Source organism: Strix aluco, chromosome 23 (assembly GCF_031877795.1).
Source record: "Strix aluco isolate bStrAlu1 chromosome 23, bStrAlu1.hap1, whole genome shotgun sequence".
NCBI lineage: Eukaryota > Metazoa > Chordata > Aves > Strigiformes > Strigidae > Strix > Strix aluco.
Genome location: NC_133953.1, coordinates 6,176,010 through 6,203,063, shown reverse-complemented (window position 1 = coordinate 6,203,063; position 27,054 = coordinate 6,176,010). Strand labels below are relative to the sequence as shown.

At 54.7% G+C, this 27,054-nt stretch overlaps 1 protein-coding gene and 1 long non-coding RNA gene across 6 annotated transcripts; one reads left to right on the top strand and one right to left on the bottom strand.

Moving 5' to 3' along the window:
- Nucleotides 1-57: 57 nt before the first annotated feature.
- Nucleotides 58-5,789, bottom strand: LOC141933698 (uncharacterized). The gene is made up of 3 exons (XR_012626192.1): nucleotides 5,509-5,789; nucleotides 3,353-3,443; nucleotides 58-565 (listed from the first exon to the last, which is right to left on the bottom strand). It is a non-coding gene; the product is annotated as an uncharacterized LOC141933698 (long non-coding RNA).
- On the top strand, nucleotides 2,414-25,641 carry ST14 (ST14 transmembrane serine protease matriptase). 5 transcript variants are annotated; one of them, XM_074848622.1, is made up of 19 exons: nucleotides 2,414-2,548; nucleotides 12,950-13,109; nucleotides 13,312-13,439; nucleotides 14,041-14,111; nucleotides 14,568-14,728; nucleotides 15,127-15,162; nucleotides 15,622-15,859; nucleotides 16,024-16,163; nucleotides 16,563-16,660; nucleotides 17,178-17,287; nucleotides 18,136-18,266; nucleotides 18,523-18,627; nucleotides 19,838-19,945; nucleotides 21,143-21,250; nucleotides 21,398-21,526; nucleotides 21,882-22,068; nucleotides 22,772-23,046; nucleotides 23,316-23,452; nucleotides 24,464-25,641. In XM_074848622.1, exons 2-19 carry the CDS (start codon nucleotides 12,953-12,955, stop codon nucleotides 24,623-24,625), a joined length of 2,481 nt encoding a protein of 826 aa, XP_074704723.1. In that variant the 5' UTR covers nucleotides 2,414-2,548; nucleotides 12,950-12,952; the 3' UTR covers nucleotides 24,626-25,641. The 5 variants fall into 5 exon arrangements, with proteins under 5 accessions (XP_074704723.1, XP_074704719.1, XP_074704724.1 ...); XM_074848618.1 differs by lacking the exon at nucleotides 2,414-2,548 and adding an exon at nucleotides 4,586-4,821; XM_074848623.1 differs by lacking the exon at nucleotides 2,414-2,548 and adding an exon at nucleotides 5,145-5,171.
- The last annotated feature ends 1,413 nt before the right edge of the window (nucleotides 25,642-27,054 follow it).

The following is a 27,054-nucleotide window of genomic DNA, read 5'->3' as shown; positions in this document are numbered from 1 at the left end:
CCACTGTTCCCAGCTCATGGATTCTGCAAGAAAAGTACTCCCTTCTCTCAGCAGAGTGCAAGGAGAGGCAGGTCTCCCAGCATCTCCCTGCCATCTGGTGGAAGGAATCTGAGGGCTCTCCTTCAGCCCACGGACAACCCTTACCCCACAAGTACTTGTGAGCCAGCAACAAGCGTCTGGGCTGCAGAGGATTGCTGGAAGAGCCATGGGGAAGCAAGGCAGAGCTTAACCAATTTTTCATGCAGTGAGGGAAATCTGGTTGGATGTTGTAAAAGCTCCCAGGAAGTAAGGACACCTTAATGCTAGAACAGATTGTCCTGAGAGGAGGCGAGTTACCAAACATTAACGATCCTGCTTTTGGGGTGGAGGATGGACTAGAGCAGGTCTGATGTTTCACCCAGCCTCTGCCACCTCATCCCAGAGAGGACTAACATCATCTAGGAGAGCAGGTATCACTTCTCACCTCTGTCAGGCTGAACTCTGCGGGCAAGTTCGCAGCCAGTTTTCCTCCTTTTTTTCACGTTAACAGCTTGTGCAGCCTCGCCGTACCCCACCAGAGGGATAGCTGGAAAAACATCAGGCAATTAGTTGTTGGAAAGACAGTAGGAGTTGGACCATAAACCAGCAAAAATCCCTTTGACCTCGGCACCCACAACGTGAGGGAAATAAGAGGAATAAGTGAAAAGTCAAAAGCTGCCTCTTTTTTGTTTTGGTTGTTAAACAGCTGAGGTAACACCAACACAAAGGCTGAACTTATGTTTTCTGTGGAAAAGAAGGTGGCATGGCAGTGAGCGTGGGTCAGCCCTACTTGTTTGTAATAAACAAAGAGAAATGGGCAATTCCAGCGCATTGTCTGCATCTCCCCAGCTGAGCCACGGCCTCAGCTTACACATTTGCAGCTCGTTAAGCAGGCAGGACCTTAACTGACTTTGAATCTTGGGCGTGCCCCAGTGTGCAGCCAGGTTTCAAAGTACCCAGTGCCAGAAACCAGGCGATCAAGCCTGTCCACTCTGTACTTACAGTTGGGCTGGCAAACAGGGCTGTTGCTGATTCAGAGCTCACGAAAAGGGGTTCTCTGCTTTCACGAGCAGCAGAAGAGCTTAAGAAAGAGACCCAGCCAACAGTACAGTCCCGGGAGCAAGCTTACATCCTGTGGTGGTGTTTCCTAGTGCTTTGGGAGCCCTTTGGAGTCCCACGGCTGTCAGGGGGCTGGCACCTGTAGCAACCGAGGCACGAAAAACCATCCCCCTTAATTGAGAAAGTGGGTCTTGGGGCTGTCTGGGGCGTGTTGGAGGGCTGAGGGTGGATTTTCTCGTTTCATACTCTCACATCCTTTGCTTGCTCCCACGCCCGTATCATCCACGGGATGGAGCTGGTCACTAGTGCCCTTTGTTCTGGCCGCTTTCATCATCTCAGGAGGGCAGAGCTGCTTGTGATCCCTGCCAAAGTCATGTTTTGGGAGCAGGACTCTCACTCCAGAGCTCTTGAGAGGAGCAGGTGACATCAAAGGGTAAATTCCCATCCAAATTACACACTAACCCTTGAACAGCTTTGGGAAAGTAGCACCACCTCCCTGCTCTGCCTCAAAGCAGCATGTGGCCAGTTGAGGGCAACTCGCTGCACTTTTACAGGTCCCACTCTCCAAAGTCAGTAATTATCCTCCTTGCATTACAGGTGGAGGGGCTGAATCATACCAAGACAGTTTGCCTCAGGCCCGAAAGCAGGAAGAGCTGTCCCTGTGCAGAGCCCAGCGGGACCCAGTGTCCACCTTTTGCTCTCCGGCCGGTTCACCTGGAAACCACAGAGCTGCCGCATGACGTTCTCCTCTCCTCCCACTGAATCAGCCCTTTTATTTACTCTTTGGAATGCAAAGTAACAGGACACCCTGTGAGTTTTATCTCTCCCCCATATCTTTTGTATCGCTGTCGAAGTTGTCGGACCGGATTGAGCATTTTAGCTGCAGAGATGGGGTGGTTTCGGGGTTGTCTGGCAGGAAACTGGGTGGGAGGGCACTGTCGGTGAAATTTGAATTTAGGAGTCACGCTGAGAACAGAATCAGTGAGCCACACTGCAGGGAGGAAAGCCCTTTGTCTCTGAATCCCTTCGCTGGTGCTCCTTAGCGGAGCTGGGATTCCTGGGAACTGCCTCCCCCAGAAGACTCATCCCCTGGTGTAAGCAGCGGCGTTGTCCCTCCTTCCACATGGATGGCATTCCCAGGGCCGGGAGCTGAAGTCTCCTGCCTGTTCAGCCAGGGTTTGCTGCTCCAGCAGCTAATCCCCCGCTCATCTGGGACTCTCCTGGGGGCCAAGCTCACGGCGGTTTTAGCTCTTGCAACTCGCCTGCAGCGCTGACAAAGACGGGCTCGGTTCTCCTAAAGCTGAGTGCTCTCCTCCCTCCTAAAGGCGTGTTAAACCTCGACTTGCTGCTCTCACGATGCTGTTGTGGCCACGCTGAGACGAAGAGACAACCTGAGGAGGAGTGACAGCTTTTATTGAATGAACTGATCAAAGCGGGAAGAAACGGAGGCTTTGCTGCTGACTGCACGTGGGTAAGTGGCTTGATCTTTCTGCTTCAGTTACATCTTCGTGGTGGCTTGGCTGGGCTCAGCATCCTTCTGTCAGTCTCGAGAGACACATGGAAATGTCTCGCCACAAAAACCTGTGGCTGGCTGCTTGCTGGGAGCTGCTGCTTGGTGTGTCAGGACCGTACAGCGCCCAGGAAGAGGGCCCTCATCTATCCTGGCGACTGCAACACAGCCACAGAATAAACCACTCAGCTTCAGCAGCAGAGAAACGGGAATCCTGTCGTTTCAGGCTCTACGCCAGCTGCCTCCCAGCTATACAGTATTTTATATTTAGCACGTGTATTGCTTTTTTCCCCCCACGGTGATTACATCCCCTTTTTCAAAGGGCCACTTGGGCTAATGAATTAGGCTGTAAAACGCCGGTGGCTTGAACACCAGGAAACACGGGGCGTTCGCAGCTCTCTGTGAAACCAAGAGATCTTTGCAAGAGGCACCTGAGGCCTCCAAGAGTGAGTCCGCGTCTTGCCCTCATTAGCCACATCCCAGGGTGTTTGCCTGGAGGAGAGTAGTTGATATGCTGAAGAGGAGAAATTTTCAGTAACAAAGATTCAGCTCGGACTAGCTGCTTTATACCTAAAATACATTGTGTCGCAGCGGGTATGAAGTCAGGCTGGAGCTCCAGCACTCAGCCAGGTAGGGAGTGGCTGTAAAACCAGAGCGCTGGGCAGGGCTGGGCATAGGCGGGCGAGCTGGGAGCAGCTCCTGCCATCAGCCAGCCGGGGAGGTTGAGCAGGCTGACTAACAAAACCACCCCTGGCAGGGGAATACCTTAAATCCAGAGAGACTTCCTGCCGTGTGGGGCCCAGCCAGCGGCTGGGATTCAGATGAGGGAGCTGGGAAGGCAGTTCCAGTAGTATTTCTGTAAGAGAACAGAAGTTCTGTTATATTTTCCACCTAAAGAAAACAGATCCGAGGCCTGGCACCGCCTCTTTTTTTCTCTCCCCCCCCAGAGACACACCTGAAAAAGGGACACAAAACCTGCGCTCTGCAGGAGACATTTTAGAGCAAGGGGGGAAACAAAGGTAACCCAGCATCTCCCTGCGGCGTGCGAAGTGGTGGGCAGCTCCTCTTACACCAAAACCAGCTTTCTGGGAAATTTTAATGTTCGGATGTGGAAAAAAAAAAAATCAGTTTCGGGGCTGGATGCAGTTGGTGGAAAGGGGGGTGCAGGTCAGCAGCGTATCATGTGTTGGTATAGACTGTCACATTAACAGGGAGAAGGGAAGAATCTTTCCAAGAAAGATGCTGGGGGTTCAGCTGTCTTTAATCTTGACTTACTCTTGAATATGAGAAATTTTAAATATTGGAGGGGGGCGGGGGGGAGTCATCCTTCCGAGAAGGGAAAAATGATGGATTAAAACTGTGTGGGGAATGTAGATTTCGGCGTTAAAAGTTTCAAACCTGTGTTAGAGCATTCTCCAAACCCAGGGCTTCGCCACTGGCCCCTCCTTTTTTTTTCCGGGGACACTGTTTAATATCAGACCACGCATTCCCCGGGAGCTGTTGCTGATCTGCAAGTGCCAAATCCAGATACACGTGCGATTTCTGCTGTACTTTGTATCTGCTCTCCTCTCTTTGCTAAGAGGTGGCTCCTTCCTAAAGCACTGTAGCCTAGCTGAGAGCAGGTTCCAGGCTGGGATAAAGGGGTATATTTTGCTTTGGCAGCCCCTGAGCGTACCAAATGTTTGTGGGAACAGTGGGCTTGTCCCTGGGGCTACCGTGCCCGTGCTCGCTGGAGAGTGCCCTCTTCACAGCGGGGTTTCACAGCTGTTGTCACTCGAGAAGGGGTAAGACTTTGGGTACATAAAGCTTTGCCCTAGAAACTTGAGTGCTAGCGAGCCTGCCTGCTGACTGTGGGGTGGCTTGTGTTGGTAAAAGACAGATTTTTCTGGTTTTGTTTACTAAAGCAAAGCACATGGCAGAAGGGGCTCTACGGATGACGCGGGGCTTTTGGGCACGGCTTTCCGGGCGCGACGTTTTCCTCCGTTTTCCCCGCGGCCGCCTGTGAAGTGGGAGAGGCAGCTGGACACGGGGGACCCGCGGGGTGTTTCCGTCTTCCCGCACCTGCCGGGAGCACGGAGAGGAGGGGCCGGGCACCGTGCCGAGCCGAGCCGTGCCGTGCCGAAGCGAGGAGCAGCCGCGCCATGGCGGCCTGAGCCGGCGCGACAGCCGCCCTCGCCATGGAGCCGGGCCCCATGGCCACTGGGGTGGGCATGAGGTACAGCGCCCAACCGCAGGTGAGAGCGGCCCCCCCGGGGTCAGGGGGGCTGGCAGGACTCTGCCAAAACCCATCGGCCTTTCGCAGAGCTGCCTCATCCTCCACTTGCTCCGGTTCCTTTGAGCGAGGTCAGGAGTGGCCGGGGTGGCTCTGGATCCCTCGGGAAGTGGGGGAGATTCCCGCTCCCCCTCTGCCATCTGGGGGACGCCGCAGAGCCCAGCGGAGCAGGAAAATTAAAACCAGCTTTGGGAAAGTGGAAATCCCCGCCCGTGGCGATGCGGCAGTCTGTGCCGGCGTTAGACCGCCTCGATGTCAGCGCCCAACATCGCTCTGACCGTTTGGATTTTGGCTTAAACTAGGCATGGGGATGTGAGTAAAGATCAGCTACGTGGAGGTGAACTGTTTGCAGCGCATGGGTCTGGGTTGTTTAGCAACAGATCTAACTAAACCTGTTCAAGCCGTCAGAAGGTCTGACTTTAACCGAGGGCTTTGGGGTTTTGTTAATTAACTGATGCATTATCAGTCTGCTTTGAAACTTGAGCAAGCTTAAGCCATGGTCTTGGCTTTTTGTGTAGGTCGTCCTGGCTGAGGGGTGGGCAGGGACTGGTGTTTGTGGGTTGCACCTCCAGAGCCTGTTCTGTGCCACACTGCTGTTTCAAAACCGGGCTTTTAGGTTAAAGCAGGGCAGCAGCGCTTTCCAGCTCACCTGCGGGCTGTCTGGCGTGGGTCTCCGAGGCCTGGCTTTAGCGGTTGTTATCAGGCAGCGGCGAAGGAGCTGGGCTACAGCATCCATCAGAAAGCTGGCCTACAGCAAGAAAAACTTCCCCTTGCCTCCAGCCCCGCTGTCCTGCGTGTGTCGGGGCCACGGTGACTGCCGGGAGCGGGGAGGAGATGCTCCCTCTGGTACCACACAGCTCGAGCTCCTTGTTCCCTGGCCGGGTCGGGGTGACACTGTTGTGTGCAGCGTGATCTTCCCTGCCCGGCCAATTCTCTTGGGGGAAAAAAAAAAAAAGAAAAGGTAGGTTTGAGCGCTGGTGCGTCTTTATGGCAGGGCTGAGCGCCCGAGCAAGTCCCTTCACACCGGGGCAGCGGTGTGCCAGGGTTTTTCCCCTGGTTCTGGATCAGTTTTCCCCCTGCATCAGTTCAAGAGGAGCTGATTTGATCTGGGGGGATTTCCCCGAAAACGGTCTCTGCCCTCCTGGCAGTTAACAGCCTGAGGAATTTGTCCCTCATGGACCCACTGTCATTGGACTTGGCTTCCTATAAATATGACAGAGGAGCAAATGTGAGTAGTTTTGCGGTGTCTGCATCTACCCCTGGGGCAAAGAGCGACAGCTCTTGGGCACGGTGAGGAGAAGCAGCTCCTCTTCCTCGGAAAGGCTTTTCTCTGGGGTAGTGGCTGGTGGGTGAGCTGCTGCTCGGGCCAGTTTTGCTGCTGTTGGTGCCAAAGGCAAACAGGGATAAGGAAGGCACGATGAGAAAAAGGCTGAGGCCAATCGAGAGTGCGCCAGACCTTTGCTCAGCAAACAAAAGATCACTTTGTAGAACCACTGAGGGAGCAGCGAGAGAGGTTTTGAGGGCTTGGCTGCGGGGAAGGGATCAGGGCAAAGGTTCTCTCCTTGCCGGGGGTAGCGATGCCGTGTCCACGCAAAGGCCGCCGGGGCCAGCCTGGCAGATAACTGCGAGAACCGGGCAATAGGCTGGGGAGGAGGAGGGAGCAGCTGGCAGGGACGGGTTTGCCAGTCAAAGGCTTCGCCCAGTTGGAGATGCTGGTGTTTGGCTCCAAACAGTCAAATGTCGTGGGCCAGATCCACCTCAGAACTGTAAGAATCGGTGAAGAGCATGGGAGAAATGTTGTGATGAGCGTGGAGCATTGCACTGAGGTCTGGAGCGCAGCTGGTTTTGTTGGGCTGCTGGAGGGTGTTTTTGTTGCTCAGACAGTACTGTCTGTACCAGGAAAGATGTAAGAGTGTTTTCAATAAGCTATTTGCATCTGCAGCGCGTTTCTCTTCTGCTCTTGGGATATAACTGTGTTGTAGGGAGGAATTTCATGGCTCGTGGCTACATGCATCAGGCCTGGAAGGTAGCTTTATTTCCCACTTCTCCCCCAGAATTGCTCAGACTTAGATGTAAAAGTCTCTGCTCCACCAGAAACGCAATCAGAAGCGTGGTTGCTTTTTCTGAGCTGCTGTGTTCCATGACACTGCCCTGATAAGCCTGGTGCGGGGCAGCAAGCCCAGCCCGTGCTGTCCTGGGCAAACATTAACTTCAGTTTCTTCTGTAATAAACCTAAAGGAATTTGGTTTCTCGTATGACTCAGGGTGGTCACAAGACGACTGAATACTGTAGAGGATTGAGCTCGGAATTGGTGTGTGAAATAGGTGTGTGACTTGTATCTTTCACTATTGCTCTTGCCCTCTGTGCCTGGAAGGTAGACAGTTGGGAGGACTCCGTGGCCCTTATTTCCTGCTTCATACTCCCTCGTTGGTTCTGATGTCATCATTTTATAGTGTCATTGCCCTTAATAAGGAACTGAAGACGAAGAATAACACACTGGCAGTTTCTTCACTGCTTTACTGCCCGTGTTGAGGCAACACAGCACGAATATGCTTTACGGAAACTTAGCTCTGATGCGTGCTGTTTCCATGTGTTTCTTACCAAGAATGAGAAGAGAAATGAGATTATTCTTATCAGATCTCTTCCTGGAGGAGTGTCAGGGTTTGCAGCAAGAGTCAGTGCAGGAGTTGGTCTCAAGGGTTATGTAGCTGCACTTGAGCTACTTGGGTGAAGTGAGTTGTACGCTGTGCACGCCATGTGTCAGCAGCTTTTAGATTTATTTTTTTTTCTTATGGGAAACAGGTTGTTTCCCCTCGTGCCAGCACCACAAAGCTGGTGTTGGCTTTCAGGACGATCTGGGAAGCCTCAGGTTTTGAAAACAGAACTGTCTTGGCTCTTTCTGTGCTCTACAAGCCCACCCTGTTGATCTCAAAGGCTGGGGTGTCCCAAACTCTGAGCCCGGCTTGCTGGCGGTGTCCTGAGCTGGTTGAGGAGTTGATGGATTTCATTCCTCTCATTGCTCCTGGGATATTTGTTTTAGTTTTTATTGAACACCACCTGAGGCAGGTGTGGCTGGAAAAGGGGAGGTGGGAATTGCCTCTTGGATACACAGGCTGGGATCTGCAGGGTGTCATTACCCAGCAAGAGTCTAACCACGTAGTCGATGACTCTGCTTCACCTGAGACCTCCCCAGGCCACCTCCGACTTTGCGTTTTGCAGGTTCCTTTTCTTGGCCGTGTACATTCGCGCCAGACCGCGGGTCTTTTGCAGCGAGGCTGCCTTGGTTACACACCTGCTCTTACTTCTGCTCTGAGCAGCCGAGCCTGGAGCGTGAGAAATGCCAAGGGAGGCTGCTCAGTCTCCCAGCTGCCTTGTGCTGGATGAGCAGATTAATCAGTGGTGATAAGGGGTGGGTGAAACTAATGGCCAAGCCCCCCGTCCGCCTGGGTCAGGGTCCAGTGAACCAGCCCCAACCGAGTGGGAGATGGAGCATTTATCTGGGAGGAGAGGGGAGCAGTGAGGGCTTTTGCTGCCCGGGACACATCACGCTGCCTTGCTGGAACCACCAAACAAGCCAGAGATCAGCCTCAGTGGGAGATGCTGACCCCAGACAGACCCTCTCTGTACGCGTCGCAGCAATCTGTGGCACGTCCCAGCCTTTCTGCCACCCCCCGTTGTGGGAGGATATCTCCGCTTTCGGGTAAGCACCCCCAGTTCAGAGTTGACTGTGGCAGCTCCCACCGTCCCCGGGCGCCTGCTGAATTTCCTGCTGACAGAATTAGTCACTTCTGCATCTGGTTTGTCCAGTCTGGCAGAGTAGGGTTGGCTGTCTAAAAATATATCGTGCGGCTGGCTTACGGAGGAGGAGCGGGGAGGTTTGCTTACGCACAGGACTCCTCTCCGAGCTCTCTGCACGGAGGAGTTGCGTGCAGGAGACCTCCAAGTGCTTTATAGATCTGTCTGCGCCACGCTCCTTTTCCAAATTTCCTTGTAGAGACGGTGCTCTGAGGCGTGGAAGAAATGGGGCAACGTCTTTCTGGCCCTTTCACTTGACTGGCGTGTGGCTTCCCTGCTGACGCTGCGACCAGGAACCTCCGATGCTGCCGTGGGGAGCCCCACGGTGACGGCGAGGAGGAGCAAGAGGAAGTACCTGAACCTGTGACTAAGGCGGAGAGAATATCAAGGAAGGTTTGCTGTTAATGATGTTTATTGGAGTAGTTTCCTCGAGAAGGGCGAGAGAGTCAGACCTTGAGTCACTTTGGGCTAGAGACGGTTTCTCGGGGAATCATGGACAAGGTGAGAGCGGGACGTGTGTTCAGATCCTCTCTGGTTCCCATCTGCTGTTGCAATGGACTGTTCAGTACCTGCGAGGGAGACGTGCAGAACCGTTACCTAAAGGAGATTAAAATTGCAGTCGTCTTTTGCTTGATTTAACTATAATCTTTTGAGCCTGTCTTGCTTTTGATGCCGCCTGGTTTCTGCCCAGCTTAGAGGATGGTGACCAGCACCCAGAGGAGGTATTTTTCCCCAATGGGCAGGAGCGGGATGTGCAGCAGAGTGGAGGCTGAGCCACGTTCTTTGGGCACAGACAACTCTGGTCTTGAGGTCAAACGGGTGCTTTTCGTGCTGAGTGTGGGCAGGGAAGATTCAGCCTCTTACTCAGAGGTCAGGACACGGGGCCCCGTCTGAAACCTTCCCGGCACAGCCTGATTCAGCATTCCTGTAGTGCTTGGGGGATGCTTCAGATCCTTCGCCTTGTCTTGAGAAGAGAGTTGGCAGGGATGGCCGTGGCTGACCCCGGCTGTGACACGAGGCAGCTCTGCAAAGCAGCTTCACTCCAGCGTCAGGGCTGGCTGGGGAATGTAACGGTGTGCGTAAGGCACGAGGATGGGAGAGGGTGAGATCTGGAATACAAAACAGAGGGCAGGGAGGGAAACCTCTTTGGATCCAGTCTCGTATCTGCCTCTAATCACTGGGTAACTTCCGGCGAGTAACAGTGTCAGTGGCTGCTTACGCAGCTTGTACAGGAGTAGTAACAAAAATAACCTCCTTGGAGTCCCCACAGTCCTTGAATTTCTCTTGGTGCTGTGGGTGTCACGGCAATCTCCGCTTTGGAGCAAGAACAGACTGACAAAGGCGTGCTGTAAACTCTCACAGATTTAAGATCTTTCATCGTTTTTTCCAAGGAGAGCGGAGAAATTGTCTAAAGAAAGATCAGATGGTGAGTTTTCCTGCCTAACTTCCTCTGGTCACGCTGCAGCCGCGGGAGCATATTTGCATGTGTTGGAGGCGGAGGGGAGCTGTGTTTTCTTTCTGATGTAATCACACCGATTAGTTGTTCCCCTCTAAGAGTTTTCTCTCTGCAAAGACACAACCTTTAGCTCGAGGAGGATGTTAAAATGTGTCAGCCATGGTCTTGTGCGGGCTGGCCTTGTACAGCAGTATCTCCTGCTTGTGGCTGAGCCTCATTTTTTTTTTCTGGCAGTTTGATGAAACTGAATTTTGGGGAGTTTTGCAGAGGGCTGAAGGTACCTGCAGCTGGAGGGTGCACTGTTTGAAAACAGCGTTTTCTTTGCTCTAGCCAGAGGAGCCCCGATTTCATTGTGCTGTTTTGCTGCTGCTACCACCCTCTAACGTTACGGCGTGATCCCTCTTTCAGGGAAAAAAATGTCATCTGAATGAATTCAGCCTGCCAGGGACGTTATTAAGGCCAAGATTCAACAGCTTGTCCCCCAAAATTGTTACTCAGAGCACACAGGGACGCCGTCATCCCCCTGTGAGCTGGGGGCAGGCGGTTCTTCCTCGCTGACCCCGAGCAGTCTGGGAAAGCTGCTGCTGTGGGAACAGATACATCATTTAAGCCCCGGAGGTTGTTTTCTTGCCACAGGCTCCTGCGGATGTTAGAAGAGAATTAAATACTTTTTTTTTCTGCTAACAGCAGCAACGTATTGGAGGTCCTGGGAAGGCTTGGCGCTGCAAGCAGCCCCACGGTGGGAGAAGGGAGATGCTTGCAAGATTTGAGGCTGTTTTTTTCTCTTTACCTGGTTTGGGGGTATTTCTTGCATGATTTGGAAACCGATGGCTGTTTCAAAGATGGTGCATCAAACTCCAGGCAATCTTGACTTTGATTTAGGATGTCTGTATGTATTTAAGCTTTACTTTGTGTGTCTTCTGCTTTGAAGTTTCCTTGGGGTTATGTTTTCAAGTTTTTCCTGTATGATTGTGGAAGCCAAAGGGGAATCAGAGCCTCCCCCATGGGATTGTCCTCCTGTGGCTCTGCTCAGTCTTTCATTTCTTCTGGGGGTGGCTTGATGTTGGTGGCAGAAACAGCCTGGCACCTCAGAGTTGGTTTCTTTCTGCTGGCCCTTAGGCTGTAAATCTCACAAGTGGGTGAAAACTTTCCTTCCCATGCTGTAGTGGAGAGCTGTCAAATGATAAACTCGGATTATTCTGAGAGAAGATGGTGCGAAAGCTGGTAGGTTGCTCTGGTCATGGTGGCCTTCTAGTAAGTGTTTGCAGAGGATTAAACTTAGTCCTTTACAAAAATGTAGGGTAAGGTGCCTGCTGTGTCCCTTTCTTTTGTAAAGGGCCTCAGGCAAATACCACAGGGAGGAGAGGCTTTGGTGAGGAGTGGAGGGTGGGAGGAGAGGAGAGACTGGGTGAAGAAAAGGGCAAAAGGAGCAGAGGAATGATGCAAGTGGGAGCTGGGCGTTGCCTGGGTCTGTGCGAGAGCACAGGGGGCTCCAAGGTCCCTCTGTCGACAGGGTCCCCTTCACTGGATGTTTTTCCTGGCTTTTAGGGGCTTGTGACGTCTCATCAAATGAAGCCGAGCCGGTTAGGGTATGTTTGTGTCAGCCCTGGGCTGAGAGAGGACAGGCAGCATCTGACCCGGCGTCGCGTTTGCAGGGACGAGGTTCCCGTATCTGGAGCGCAGGAATGCGATTGAACGCAGCGAATTTGTGCTCGTCGGCACTTTGCGTTGTGGCGTCCTTGCTGGCGTCCAGAGCCCCGTGCCGCTGCCCGGGAAGCTGCCAGATGCTCGGGAGAAGGTTAAACGGGCAGACGGTGAGTGGGAAGGTCAAGGTATCCTCACGGTTTGGGCAGTTTGCAGCAGGCAAGGAGCCCTCCCTACGTGAGGGAGGCAGAGGGAGAAAGCAGAAGATGCAGTCTGCTCTCTGGGGAGGAGAGGAGCTGCCAGGGTAGTGGGTGCAGATCTGGGTCCCCCCTCAACATCCGCCTGTACCGAGGATGCTCTGGGCTGCGTGGCAGCCTCTGAAAACATCTGGGGCTGCAGCCATTTCCCCCCAGGCTGGAGGTGCAGGTCCAAGGGCAGGTAGGCCAGAGGCACGAGAAAGCAAAACCCCGGGGCACTGAGGGTTTTGCAGCTGCTGCAGGGCTCTGCGCTGCGATAGAGACCTTCCTCTTCATCACCCAGCCCGGTGTGGGGAGGTGATAGTGCTACGGGTATCGTTCCTCCTTCCTGCTCTTCCTTTGCCAGCATGTCTTGTCCTGAGAGTCTGGCTGGTCACGGGCTGTGGGGGGGTCTTGTGTGTTCATCTTAGTTTTTTAGTTTCTTTCTTTTAATCGGTATTTGCGCTGAATGGGAAATCCCAGCAGGAACATTGTGTTGGCCCAGGAGATGTACAGAGACACAAGTATAAAGGGAGGAAGTAGCCCGGTTTCTTCTTTACAGGAATGCTATTCATAGCGTGCTGTGCCCCGCGAGCTGTGGGTGACACACCTGCCACACAGCGAGCGCTGTGTAGGGGTGGATTTTTGTCTGCAGTTTCATCTGCCGGCAGGCAGAGATCTTGGAGGTTGTGGGCTTGTGACCTGCCGTGGTCACGGGGGGGTGTGTAGACTCGCCCCTGTGTTTGCTTGAGCTGATGACCTTATGTTAGGTCTAAAAAGGAATTAGGTGTGTTGCAGAAAAGCAAAGCAAAAGCCTTCAGGGTTTGTCGGGCCGTGGGGTGGCTGCGGAGCCGCCAGCGCCAAGGCATGCCATGTGCTCTTGGTGTTGGGGAGCTGCCGTGGACAGGGAGCTCTGCTCTAGCCTTTTTTGTGGTTGGACCTCCTGCCTCCTCTCCTAGGAGATGAACAACCTGGAGGAAGGGGTGGAGTTCCTCCCTGCCATGAACTCCAAGAAGATGGAGAAGCGCGGCCCGAAGCGACAGGTGGTCGTCACTGTCATGATCATTGTTTTCTTCCTCATCTCCCTCGTCACTGGCCTCCTGGTTTGGCACTTCAAATGTGAGTATGAGGGCTGGTGGGCATGTAGGGTGATACCCCGGGAGCATATCCACAGGGAGAAGCTTCGTCATCCCATCTTGCTCGGGGGAGGCTCCAGGAAGTGGGGGGACACCATTTCCACCCCCTTACTGCTTCTGGGGACCTACTGTGCCACGGTCCCAGCCCTGCCTGCCCTTACTAACTCTGACCTGTTGCCTTCCAGACAGGAACGTGGCCGTCCAGAAGCTTTTCAATGGCCACTTGCGGGTCCTGAACTGGGACTTCCTTGATGCCTATGAGAACTCCAGCTCACCAGAGTTCATCATGCTGGCCAAGAAGGTGAAGAGCACGGTAAGAGGTTTCTTGCATCCCTCCTCCTGCAGGCAGGACGTTTTTCCTCTTGCCACAGGGATCTTGCACGTAAGGCTGCTTGGAGCTTTCTCGCTCCTCTCGGCTCTCCCTGCTCGCCGTGACGCCCTGGGCTGGGCACAAGGAGCCTGCCTTTAAGCTGGGTCTTGGCGTCACAGCTCCAGCCTAGTGCCACAGCGTCTCCCTGCCTCTGCAAGCCAGCGTGTGCCGCAGGAGGCTGCCAGGGCAAACCCCAGGGTTGGTGGCTGAGTCAGGGGCAGGAGCTGAGGCAGGAGGGTGTCTGCCCTCTGTGCCGAAGCTGCGGCTGGTCTTGCCCTTCCTCTCAGACTCAGGTATTCGTTGTGCTTTCCCCGGGGAAGAGCGGGGTGAGCTGAGTCAGAGCAGGCTGTGGTGTGCAGGTCTGGGCACTTCTGGGACTCTCAGCTCTCCCTCTTCCTCTCTTTGGGCCCTGTAGACTCCTGCAGCCAGGAATGCCGGGTACGTGCCCTGATTTTCCATAGCAGGCTTGAAGCTCTGTCTGTCTTTAGCCTTTTCCCCCCTCCTCGCTTCCAGAGGTGCTGAACACCTTCCTCAAATCTTTCAGGTGGAGGAGATCTACAGGAATCATGCAGATATTGGCCCTTACCACAAAGAGACAGTGATAACTGCCTTCAGGTGAGTGTTAGGTGCTGCCTGAGGCCTGTCTGGGGGTGGAGGAGGGCGATGCTGGGATGTCACACAGCCATATACCCCCATTCCCGGGCTGCTGGGGATGGGGGCACCTTGGTAGTCACCCTGAGTGGCACAGGAAAGGGTGGGCAGTGAAAAGTGACCTGAAAATGTGTAGTGTTTTCTGCCAGTCCTCATCACTGAGGGAGATGTCTTGGAAAAATCAAGATATGGTGCAGTAGAGCCCTATGAACTGCAGCAGGTGGTGCCTGGCAGCTTCAGAAGGGCTGGTGGGGGCTTTTGCTGGGCACAGTTTGCTTAACTTATCACTGAGACTCTCCCTTCCCCGCGGCCACCCTCCAAAAATGGCTCATCAAGTAGCCTGGCCCCTTCTTCCACTGATACTTGAGCCCTCCCGTGTCTGTCCTCGCCCTCACCCCATAACCTTGCCCTCCCCTGCAGCGAGGGCAGTGTCATTGCCTACTACTGGTCAGAGTTCCTCGTCCCCAAGTACCGGGAGGAGAGTCTGGACAGGGCGATGGCGGACAAGCAGAGCCTGGCCCAGAGGTGGAACCCCCGCCTGCGAAACCCCATGCTGAAGGTGGAGTCGGTCGTCGCTTTCCGTGAGTGCTGGCTCCGTCGTCCCTGGGCCTCTGCGGTGGGGCTGGGAGGGGGACACAGCCCTCCCTTGGGTGCCTTCGGCAGCGGGGATGGCTTTAAGGGCAAGCGGAAGGACCCCGCTTTCACAGAGCTGCCTTGAGGGGGGACGCTGCATCGGACCCGCTCCCCTTCGCTCGAGCACTCTGTGTTCTCCCCTGAGCCCGTCTGAGGAGGGACAGGGCTGAATCCTCCCTCCTGCAGAGGAAAAGCTCCATCTCCCGGCTCTGGGGAGCCTCTCCCTGGCCAGCTTGGGGCAGGGAGAAACCCCACCAGCACGGCCAAATCCCAGGGACCTCCTCAGCTTTGTGCCCAGGGACTTTCCGCAGCCCAAAGATGACATCTCCTCTGTTTTTTCCTGCAGCTGCTGACCCCAGCATAGCTAACTCCGCTCGGGACAGTAAGTACAGTTGTTCTTCAGCCTCTGTGCATCCCCAGACCTCTTTGGGGTGGCAGTTTCCCTTGCGGGGTGAGGAAGAGCCTGAGTATCACAGAATCCCAGAATCATCTTGGTTGGAAAAGACCTTGTAGATCCTCCAGTCCAACCATTAACCTCACACTGACCGTTCCCAGCTACACCAGATCCCTCAGCGCTGGGTCAACCGGACTCTTCAACCCCTCCAGGGATGAGCAGAGGTGCCATGTGTGCACCTCCATGTGCTGCTGGGAGCTGGTTTGGGGTTGGCCAGACTGTGGCACCAACCTAGCAGTGGTGGGTGGCCTTGGCTTCCCCACCTTGGAGGCAGGGGGAGATAAGCAAGGATGCTCCCTGCGAGGGGCTTGAACTCCCCATCCCAGGGAAAGGCAGGGCAGAACCTCCTCGTTTGCCTCATTAACTCTTCCCTGCTCTCCTGGGCAGATAGCTGCGTGTTTGCCCTCCACGCCAAGGAAGGAGAGATCACCAGTTTCACCACACCGGGCTTCCCCAACAGCCCGTACCCCAACAACGCGCTCTGCTACTGGGCGCTGAGGGCAGATGCCAACTCCATTATCAGCCTGACCTTCAAGACGCTGGAGCTGGAGCAGTGCACAGACGACAGCGACTACATCAAGGTGTACAACTCCCTGAGCCCTGTGGAGCCCCACGCTTTGGTCAGGTGAGCATCCCCGTTAGCTTCCTGTATGGCACCGAGTCCTGGCTTGAGGTGACAGGGTGACACTGAGAAGTCCTGCTGGTAACTGAGCTCCTGTCCCTGCTCAGAGGTGATCTGTGCTGCTGGAGGCTCTCTGTGGCTAACGGATTTTGTCCTTTACTTCCTAGGCTCTGCGGGAATTACGCCCCTTCCTACAACCTGACCTTCCTATCCTCCCAGAACGTCATGCTCGTCACGCTGGTTACCAACAAGGAGGGGAGATTCCCCGGCTTTAAGGCTGAGTTCTTCCAGCTCCCCAAGATGAAAGGTGAGCTGAGGCCTTGTCCCGCTTCCCCCCCACCTCTCCCTGCCATGGGCAGTTTGCCAGGGCTGTTTCCAGGGCCAGGAGATGTGCAAGCAGGTCCCATCATGGCTCTTGGAGCTTGCCTTGCCCACGGTGCTCTTGGCTGCTGTAATGATGTCCCCTGAGGAGGGCAAAGTAAGAATGATGGTGGATTAAACATGCAGATTGAGGTATGCAGGAAGCACCTAATTGATCTCCTGGGTTCTCTCCAAGCCTTGGAGCAGAGCTGCTCTCTCCAGAGATCAACTTAACCTTGTTATCATCTGCCTCCCTTCCTGCCTCGGGCGATAGCCATCTAAGGCTTGGGCAAACCACGTCTCTTTGGATCTCTAACCAGCTTTCATCTTCCTGCTTATCTTCCAGTCTGCGGTGGGACTCTAAAAGCAGAGAGTGGCACCTTCACGACTCCCTATTACCCGGCACACTATCCCCCAGCCATGGACTGTGTCTGGAACATAGAGGTGAGACGAGGTCCTCTCTTTGCCTTAATTAGTCCGTCAAATACACTTCGTTACACGGGACGGTCTGGCATGACTGGAGGGAGGCTTTAGGAGCTGGTGCCAGAGGCAGAAGAGGCTGTGAGAGGCCTGAACCCTGCGTGACATTTATCGTAGCCCCCGATAACTGTAGCTTTACAGAAAAAGCACGTGGGCTTTGGGACAGGCCAGTCCCAAAACTGGGAACTCCCAGAACTGGCAGGGGAAACAGTCTGCCCTGGGAGAACAGGCACTGCTGACAGGTCTGGCTTCAAGCCCTGCTCCGTGTGCTCGTTTGCGCTGGGATTCTGGGCTCAGCAAGCCAAGCAACTCTCTAAATGACGGCGTGAACCATGATGGCTTTTCAGGAGGGTGTTTCTTTTTCCGCTGGACTTCCTTCAGTTACCTTCTATCCTCCTCCCAACCCCTTTTCCCACAAAACTTCTTCCCATTTTCTGTGCTCCAGAAAACAACGTGCCACTGACTCCGCTTCCTTTTGCAGGTCCCCTCGAAGAAGAACGTGAAGGTGCGTTTCAACATGTTCTTTGTGCTGGAGCCGGGGATCCCGGTCAGCTCCTGCACCAAGGACTACGTGCAGATCAACGGCACGAGGTGGGTGTCAGGCACTGTCTGACCCGCGGCTTCGGCCCTGCGAGAGGCCATTGTCAGGGTAATTGCGTTGTGTTCTGTGATGCATTTAAGTTACATTCACCGTTTGCTATTACACAACCTAATGGCAGCTGAGCCGAAAAGACAACTTGGTGCTGCGCAGGGGAAGTGAGCAGTGTTGTTTCACAACGTTTTGGGCAAGGAGCTGACCGTTCCTCAAAGAGAGGGGGTTTCAAAGTTAGCACAGTCACATCTATGGCCCTGGCTAGTTCCCGCAGCAGTCCTTGGGCAAGTGATTCACAGAATCATCTGGGTTGGAAAAGCCCTTGAAGATCCTCCAGCCCAACCATGAACCTCACCCTGACCGTTCCCAACTCCACCAGATCCCTCAGCGCTGGGTCAACCCGACTCTTCAACCCCTCCAGGGATGGGGACTCCCCCCCTGCCCTGGGCAGCCCATTCCAACGCCCAACAACCCCTTCTGGAAGGAAACTTCCTTCCAGCCCGGGGTGGGACGGGATCCTGCGGCTTTAGAGGCTCCACAGATCCAGAGATGCGGTGGATCTGAGATCAGATGTCACTGTGTCGGGCAGGGATTTGGACAAACTCACTCCCAGTCGTTTCCAAGGTCACAACTTGGGTGTTTGCAGCTGGCTCAAACCTTCTGCCAACAGCAGCAAAATTCAGCTCCCGTGTGTGGCCCTTGAGGTCCATCAGTCTGTGGCCTGCTCTCTGTTCTCCTGCACCCTGAGCTCTCCGGGGGTGTGAAGGGACCATGATGGGGAGCTCAGGGATGGAGGAAGGTCTGCTCAGTGCTGCTCTCCGTTCATCTTTGCTCTCTCTCCCTGCAGGTACTGTGGGGAGCGTCCCCAGTTTGTGGTGGCCAGTACTACCAACAAAATAGAGGTCCGGTTCCACTCAGACCAGTCCTACACAGACACTGGCTTCTTGGCCGAGTACCTGTCCTACGACTCCAGCGATCGTGAGTTGAAACCCTGAGGCTGTGGGGGGAACCGAAGGCTGGAGGCTGTCCCTCCTCTGCGCTTACGCTGCCCTGGAAATTGGGAAGCTGTCTTTTTATTTTCCTGCAAACCTCCTTGTATTCCTGCTCTGTTCTGAGGAAAAGGGTGTTTCTAGTGCTGGACAGGCCCAGGGGACGTTGAATGCTTTGGGGAAGGGACATAGAGGGGACAGCTGGCAGGCTGACACGTCGTTTGATCCCCTTTCTCCCCTCTAAGCCTGCCCTGGCAAATTTACCTGCAACACCGGCCGCTGCATCGACAGAAGCATGCGCTGCGACGGGTGGCTGGACTGCGTAGACGGCAGCGACGAGAGATCCTGCAGTAAGTCTTGTCCTCCCGCTCGCCCACCCTGCCTCGCTCCTCCGGGCTGCAGTGAGAGGTGCTCGGGGTGGGCATCGATTTGGGATCCTTTCCCAGTGTAGGAGCCGGGAGTTCCTGCTAATCCAGCCCTCTCCCAGTGGAATCTCCCTCCTTCTCCAGTCCCTCCCAGCTGGGAATGTGTTTTTTCGTTTAATCTTCCTGGGTTGGACTGAGCTGGGTGGTGTAACGGGTCTGGAGCACAGGTCTGATGGGGAGCGGCTGAGGGAACTGGGGGGGTTTAGTCTGGAGAAGAGAAGGCTGAGGGGAGACCTCCTGGCCCTCTGCAACTCCCTGAAAGGAGGGTGCAGAGAGGGGGGAGGAGTCTCTTGAGCCAAGGAACCAGCGCCAGGCCAAGAGGGAATGGCCTCAAGCTGCACCAGGGCAGGGTCAGACTGGCTCTTAGGAAGGATTTCTTTGCAGAAGGGGTTGTTGGGCGTTGGAATGGGCTGCCCAGGGCAGGGGGGGAGTCCCCATCCCTGGAGGGGTTGAAGAGTCGGGTTGACCCAGCACTGAGGGATCTGGTGGAGTTGGGAATGGTCAGTGTGAGGTTCATGGTTGGACTGGAGGATCTTCAAGGTCTTTTCCAACCGAGATGATTCTGGGATTCTGTAAAAGGGATGTATTTTGTTACCAAACTGGGCAGGCATTGCAGAGGAGGACCAGAGAGATACACAGGAGTCGCTTCTTTGTGCAACAAGTTTCCTTCTTGGATTAGCAGAGCTCTCTCGTCGATATCATTATTGTCCAGGGTCTGAAATTAATTAGAGAGGATGGGATCCCCTGGTTTGGGATCTCATTTGCAGATAAGGGGCTGTTTTCTGAGGAAGAGCGTGCTGCTGGCCTGGCTGCCAGCGCCGTGATCGGGGTATCTCAGGGGCTTTCCCACAGGCTGTAGCAATTTTCCTCAAGTGGTTGCCCCTGGCTGTAATATCAGCCTCAGCCTTAACTCCCTCAGATGTTACCGCACTCTGAATAGTTATTTTTTCTCCAGAACAGTGGAAATACTGTGCTATAGCCTGAGTGCGTTAGGTATTTGCGTGCATGGCCCCAGGCTGTCGTGGTGTTTTCTGGTGGCCTTGCACGCCCGCAGGGAGAGCTGCCCAGCGGCGGACGGGTCGCCGGTGACTCCACCGGTGCCTTTGGACCCTGATTTCTGCCTCTCCCTTTTCAGCCTGTACGGACCAGCAGTTCAGATGCCAGAACGGCTGGTGCAAGCCCAAGTTCTGGGTCTGTGACAACGTCAACGACTGCGGCGACAACAGCGACGAGCTGCAGTGCAGTAAGTCACTCACCCCAAGGGCTTCAGCAAGGCAAAGGGGGCAACCGAGGCGTGGAGGGAGGCAAGTGCCGGGCTGGAAACACGGGGGCAAGGAACCCAAAAGGCCTCGCCTGGTGCAGCTTCCTCGAGCCCACAGAAGAGCTGGGAGGAGAGAAATGAGGATGAGCAGAGGTGTAGGAAACGTGGGGTTGGGGGAGAGAAAGATAGGTAAGATAGGGAGGCTCTACAGAGAGACTTGGATAGATTGGATCAGTGGCCAACGTCAATGGGATGGGCTTCAACAAGGCCAAGTGCCAGGTCCTGCACTTGGGCCACAACAACCCCCTGCATGGCTACAGGCCTCGGGAGGTGTGGCTGGAGCTGTCTGGAAGAGAAGGATCTGGGGGTTCTCATTGACAAGCAGCTGAACAGGAGCCAGCAGTGTGCCCAGGTGGCCAAGAAAGCCAACGGCATCCTGGCTTGGATTAGAAATAGTGTGACCAGCAGAAGCAGGGAGGTGATAGTCCCCCTGTGCTCTGCACTGGTGAGGCCACACCTGGAGTGTTGTGTCCAGTTTTGGGCACCTCAATCCGAGAGAGATCTCGAGGTGCTGGAGCGAGGGCAGAGGAGGGCAACGAGGCTGGGGAAGGGCCTGGAGAATAAATCCTGTGAGGAGAGATTGAAGGAGCTGGGACTGTTCAGTGTGAGGAGGAGAAGGTGAGGGGAGACCTCATCACTCTCTACAGCTCCCTGAAAGGACGTTGTAGAGAGGTTGGTGCTGGTCTCTTCTCCCAGGGGATTAGTGACAGAACAAGAGGGAACGGCTTTAAACTGCAACAGGGGAGGTTCAGACTGGACATGAGGGGAAAATGTTTCCCAGAAAGAGTGGTCAGAGAGTGGAATAGGCTGCCCAGGGAGGGGGTGGAGTCCCCATCCCTGGGTGTGTTTAAGGGTGGTTTGGATGAGCTGTTGGGGGATGTGGGGTAGGGGAGAACTTTGTAGAGTCGGGCTGAAGGTTGGACTCGATATCCCAAGGGTCTTTTCCAACCTGAATGACTCTGTGAAAGGGCGGCATCAATCCGTGGTGGTGGGCAGGTTAGAGAAGAGCGGGGACGCAGGAAATGGGGGTTGGTGTGTTGTAGCTTTGTCTCGGGGGGGAAGGGAGGGGGACGCAGCCGTGTGTCGGGGGGACGGCTCAGGAGCTGCTCTCTTCCCCAGGCTGCGCCGCCGACAGCTTCAAGTGCGACAGCGGGAAGTGCGTCCCCAACGCGCACAAGTGCGACGGCAAGGACGACTGCGGTGACGGCAGCGACGAGGGCGGCTGCGGTGAGGACGGGCTGCGGGGGGGCTCCTCCCCTCTTGGGGAATCTCGTGCATTTTTTCACGGGGTGGCAGCGTCCTGGGGAGGGGTAGAAGAGGGGAAGGGCGCGATCTCCCCGAAATGGGGCTGAGCCGGCTCCTTTTTGCCCGCAGCGGCCCGCGCAACGGTCCCCTGCAAGGAGTACACGTACAAGTGCCGCAGCGGGCACTGCATCAGCAAACAGAACCCGGAGTGCGACGGGGAGCAGGACTGCGAAGACAATTCAGATGAGGACAACTGCAGTGAGTACCCTGGGGAAGGAGGGATGCGGATTTCCCAGCTGGGCCTCTAAGAGAAACACCTGAGTGTGGCGGAGGTTTTTTTCTGCATGATAGCTTGATCTAAAAATACCCAAGCCATGTTCTTTAGCAGTTTGCAGTGTGTCTGTGTTGCTCAAGAGGGCTTACACAGATAATACAGGGGTTTGTCTGCATCTTTACAGACTTGGCTGGTAAATATTTTAGCAAATTTCACATTTTTGCCATCCCTGATGTGGGTAATGGGGCACTTGTGCTGTAGGAGACATCCCAGAGGAACACAGGGGAGGTGGTGAGCGGGACTGGGAGTAACCAAGTGCCCCTTCTCCTTCCCCCCCAGACTGTGGGATCCGCTCCTACACAAGGAAGTCGCGGATCGTCGGTGGGCAGGACTCGGACGTGGGAGAGTGGCCGTGGCAGGTCAGCCTCCACGTCAAGGGCCAGGGCCACATCTGCGGGGCCTCGCTGATCTCAGGGAGCTGGCTGGTGTCGGCGGCGCACTGCTTCCTGCAGCTGCAGGGCATCAGGTAGGCAGGAGCTGCCTCGGGGACACCCCCGGGGTGGTGCTTCCATTGTCACAGAATCCTAGAATCATCTCAGTTGGAAAAGCTCTTGAAGATCCTCCAGTCCAACCATGAACCACACCCTGATCGTTCCCAACTCCACCAGATCCCTCAGCGCTGGGTCAACCCGACTCTTCAACCCCTCCAGGGATGGGGACTCCCCCCCTGCCCTGGGCAGCCCATTCCAACGCCCAACAACCCCTTCTGCAAAGAAATCCTTCCTAAGAGCCAGTCTGACCCTGCCCTGGCGCAGCTTGAGGCCATTCCCTCTTGGCCTGGTGCTGGTTCCTTGGCTCAAGAGACTCCTCCCCCCTCTCTGCACCCTCCTTTCAGGCAGTTGTAGAGGGCCATGAGGTCTCCCCTCAGCCTCCTCTTCTCCACACTAAACCCCCCCAGTTCCCTCAGCCGCTCCCCATCAGACCTGTGCTCCAGACCCTGCACCAGCTCCGTTGCCCTTCTCTGGACACGCTCGAGTCATTCAATGGCTTTTTGGAGTGAGGGGCCCAAAACTGAACCCAGTCATTGAGGTGTGGCCTAAATTTTCCAGCATTTGAATAGGAAAAACCCAATTTTTTCAGTCATTTCTCAAGGAAACTGTTTAAGATCATGAGCTACGTGGTCTGTGAGATGTGGACTCACCCTGCCCTGTGTTTCATGCCCCATGCAGGTACTCAGACCCCAGCCTGTGGACAGCCTACCTGGGCCTGACCAACCAGGGCAACCGCAACGGCGACAACGTGCAAACCCGGAAAGTCAAGCAGATCATCCCCCACCCCTACTTCAACGACTACACCTACGACTACGACATCGCCGTGATGGAGCTGCAGACCCCCGTCACCTTCTCCTCTGTCGTCCAGCCCATCTGCCTGCCCGACGCCACCCACAACTTCCCCGTGGGCAAGGACCTGTGGGTGACCGGGTGGGGAGCGACTGCAGAAGGAGGTGAGCGCTGCCATTGCCTTGTGAATTTGGGGCTGCGTGTGGCTTTAGGGAGAACGGGGGCTGCCTGGACACAATTTTAATGTACAGGCTTGCCTCAAGACTGGAATCAAATGAGATTTCCTTGGGAACACACAAAGGTGGTGTCTTAGTCCTGCTGGAAAAACATTATTAGGAAAAAGCAATAGGGATTTCTGTATTAGTGGGTTGTGCGGAGCCCGAGCGAAGTGCAACGCTGCTCAAAAATGCTGCCCCTCCCTCCCTCCTCGCAGGCAGCGGTGCCTCCATCTTGCAGAAAGCAGAAATCCGGCTCATCAACCAGACCATCTGCAACGAGCTGCTGACGGACCAGCTCACGCCGCGCATGATGTGCGTGGGGATCCTGACGGGCGGCGTGGACGCCTGCCAGGTAGGCCAGCGCTCGGGTTTAGTGCTAGGAGGAGGAGCCTTAGTTAGGAAGACAGGCCCTTTGCTCAGCCCTTTTTATTCTGGCACTTCCACTCATCTTTCCATGAGTGAATATACTGCAAATAGGAAGTGGAGGCACTCTAATAAACTGGGATATTTTCTAATACTCTGCCTGGGTGATTCTTCCTGAGCTTCTGCACATGTTCCTGACCTTGGAAACCTGCAGCACAGATCCCCAGGGCTAAGGGGGCAGCTGAGCTCCCCAAAGTAAAACCCTTTCATCCTGCGCACAGCAGCTGCACCGTGCTCTTTTGGGCAGCCTTAAGAGAAGCACCAGGCTCCAGTGTTTTCAGAGTCTGGACAAATTGGAATGGGCATGAGCAGCAAATTGTGGCAATGTGTGACTTTTTAGTAACAAAAGCATCTCACCAGGTCGGAGAACAGTGCAACCATGCTCCAGTTTGTAGTTGGCAAGACAGGCCACTTGTTTACAGAATCACAGAATCATCCAGGTTGGAAAAGACCTTGAAGATCACCTAGTCCAACCTAACCCTGACCGTTCCCAACTCCACCAGATCCCTCAGCGCTGGGTCAACCCGACTCTTCAACCCCTCCAGGGATGGGGACTCCCCCCCTGCCCTGGGCAGCCCATTCCAATGCCCAACAACCCCTTCTGCAAAGAAATCCTTCCTAAGAGCCAGTCTGACCCTGCCCTGGCGCAGCTTGAGGCCATTCCCTCTTGTCCTGGCACTTGTTCCTTGGTTAAAGAGACTCATCCCCATCTCTCTGCACCCTCCTTTCAGGTTTGTTTAGCTCCTTATTCTGGGACTTTGACTCTTATGGCCATGCTTAAATATTTCTTTCCATTTTTTCTTGATTCAGGGGCTTGTACTGACAACTGACTCAGTCTCAAACCCAATTCTGTGGAGTTAGTAATTAGTTTTTGTGATTTACTCTGTTTATCGCTTTGCATTAGAGCGATGTCCTAATGCTACTGTTGGTTTCTGGGCAGGGAGACTCCGGGGGCCCCCTGGTCAGCGTGGAGCCCAGCAGTCGGATGTTCCTGGCCGGTGTGGTGAGCTGGGGTGATGGCTGTGCCCAGAGAAACAAGCCTGGAGTCTACACCCGCCTCACCAGCCTGCGAGACTGGATCAAACAGCAGACGAGGCTCTAGGGCCGCGCTGGTCCCCGCGTGGACACGGACAGCTCATGGAGCCGGGTGGGGGCTCTGGGCACTGGCATTTCCCCTCCCGGCAGCACGCAGCTGCTACTGTGAACTTCAACCCTCCCTCTACCTCGCGCTGCGAGCGCCTGGGACGCCCCGTGCGTACTGAACAGCCAGAGCTGGTGGTTTAGCCCTTAGTGTTCCCACCTCTCAACTTAAAAATCAATGTTTGGAGTTTAAGAAATTTCCCTTTAGTGGGTAAGTGAGTGCAGCTCCCATAAACAGCTTGAAGGACCAGTCATTCAAGACATATATAAAAATCAACTTAAAAATTAAATTGAAAGAAAAAAGATAAACGCTTTGCCTCTAAAAACCACAAACTTTATGGGGACAGATTCAAAACCAAGCTTTCAGAATGTATTTTCTATCTCCATTTGTTTTCAAACTGCTGTCTGCAGCCCTAGCTCTGGTCTTCAGTGTGGTGGGGCGGGGAGGAAAGAAGTTCTTACCCTGATTTGAGGGGATCCCCTTCAGGCTCCCTCCCTGCGTGTGGCCCTGCACCACGGTCTCCTCCTTCCGTCCTCTGTCCCATGAGTCCAGGGCGGTGGGGCTGGAAGAGAGAAGCCTGGCTGAAACGTTACCACAACGTGCCTTAACGCTACGCTGGGGTTTAGCCGACACTGCTGGGAGCTGCGCTGCGCTCGGTGACTTCCCCTTCCTGGCTGCGAGGAGCAGGAGGGCTGCACTGAATGTGGGCCTGGAGTTTGTCTCCTGCCAGCGACACCACGGCTTTGCTGTGCCAGACACCAGTCTTACACCCTTCTTACTTTTGTAAAGAAAAAAATGCAACAATGTGACTTGTGAATGTGCCGATTTGATTTCTTTTTTTCTGTGTAGCCTGTTCTTTGCCCTAGAAGAGCACACTCCAGTTGAGTTTAGTTAGCCCCCTCCTTGCCTGTAAATACATCCTTTTGTAAAACTCTATATGAAGTGGAGACGCTCTAATAAACTGGGATATTTTCTAATACTCTGCCTGGGTGATTCTTCCTGAGCTTCTGCACATGTTCCTGACCTGGGAAACCTGCAGCACAGATCCCCAGGGCTAAGGGGGCAGCTGAGCTCCCCAAAGGAAAACACTTTAATCCTGTGCACAGCAGCTCTGCTGTGCTCTTTTGGGCACCCTTAAGGAAATCACCAGGCTCCAGTGTTTTCAGAGTCAGGGGAGATGCAGGACTGAAGCGGAGCATGACACGAAGCAGTTCTTTCCCAGCTGGAAGCCTGGAGGAGCCATCCTCAAGCCCAGCAAACTCACCCCCCACGTTGGCATCAGACGGGCAGGAGCTTGTTTTGGTTTCCCTGCACTCATGGGCGCTGCATCTCTCCAAGGGCAGGCGAAGAGGCCCTCGGGAAGAAGCAGAAAAAAAAAAAATATCAAAACCCAGCATCCAAACAAAGTCCAGCCCAGACATGTGGTGTGGTTGGTTTTGTGCAGTGCATGGCTGCTCTGTTCCTGCCAGCTTCTTTCTCCCGGAGAGAGGATTTTAATCGCTTTGCAATCTCACCCTTGAGCTTCAGCAGCAGCGCTGACTGCCTTGTTTTCCTCTGCCTCAGCCGGGCTGCGAGGGCTCGCAGGAGGATGGTCTACGCCTCAAATCTCCCTGCAGAGAAACAGAATTAAGGAATGTTTTTATATCTGTGCTTACACGATGCTGCAGCAACAGAAAGAGAAGTGTTTACTGTGGTCACTTTGACACGACACCAGCACGTGGGTGGACCTGTAGCAGCTGCCAGGGCCGGGCTGGGTGCCAGGGTGTCCTCGCAGCCGTGGGTCTCTGCACCAAACCGGGGAGAGAAACGCTCGTTCCAGTACAGTCACCCTGAAACCCTTTGCAAGATGTTCTGGTAAAGGGCACCTCAAAGCCCTGCAGTGCTGGCAGCCGGCTGACTGCGGCATGGGGGGCACCGAATCTGCTCTCCAACCCAAGGGTCGGGTGCTTCTAGGACCGGGGGAAGACACCTGGCTAAGGCAGGTTGCAGATTGTGCATGTGAGCAGCTGGGCACGCTGCATGGAGCAGCAGTTTGCCACGGAGACAAGTTCATCCCTGAATTCCTGCAGGCAACAGGCAGGTAGTGCTGGACACACCAGGTTTCCCTAAACTTGAGGGTTTATGGGTGATATCCAGGAGGTGCGTGGCTGAGGCACCTCCATCCATGGCACTACAGCCCTCTTTGGCTCAGGCATCAAATTCATCCTTGCTTTTGCCAGCATATTTCCTTTACATCCCAAACACAGACGTGTAACTGGGATCTGGTTACCTGGAAAGGCTCTACTTGCTTCTGCTCCCAGCAACCTCTCAGCAAACTCCTTCCTCCCACCGCTGTCAACCCAACTCGAGGGGGACACTTGTGAGCCTTGTGTAACATCCTCCAATGCACG

What these genes read in the sequence shown, in the direction of transcription:
- ST14 (XM_074848618.1), top strand. Translation starts at nt 4,765, where the DNA reads ATGGAGCCGGGCCCCATGGCCACTGGGGTGGGCATGAGGTACAGCGCC. An exon ending in ACAGTGATAACTGCCTTCAG is followed by an intron (nt 14,112 to 14,567) that starts GTGAGTGTTAGG and finishes CCTCCCCTGCAG; the next exon opens with CGAGGGCAGTGTCATTGCCT. An exon ending in CAGCGACGAGAGATCCTGCA is followed by an intron (nt 18,628 to 19,837) that starts GTAAGTCTTGTC and finishes CTCCCTTTTCAG; the next exon opens with CCTGTACGGACCAGCAGTTC.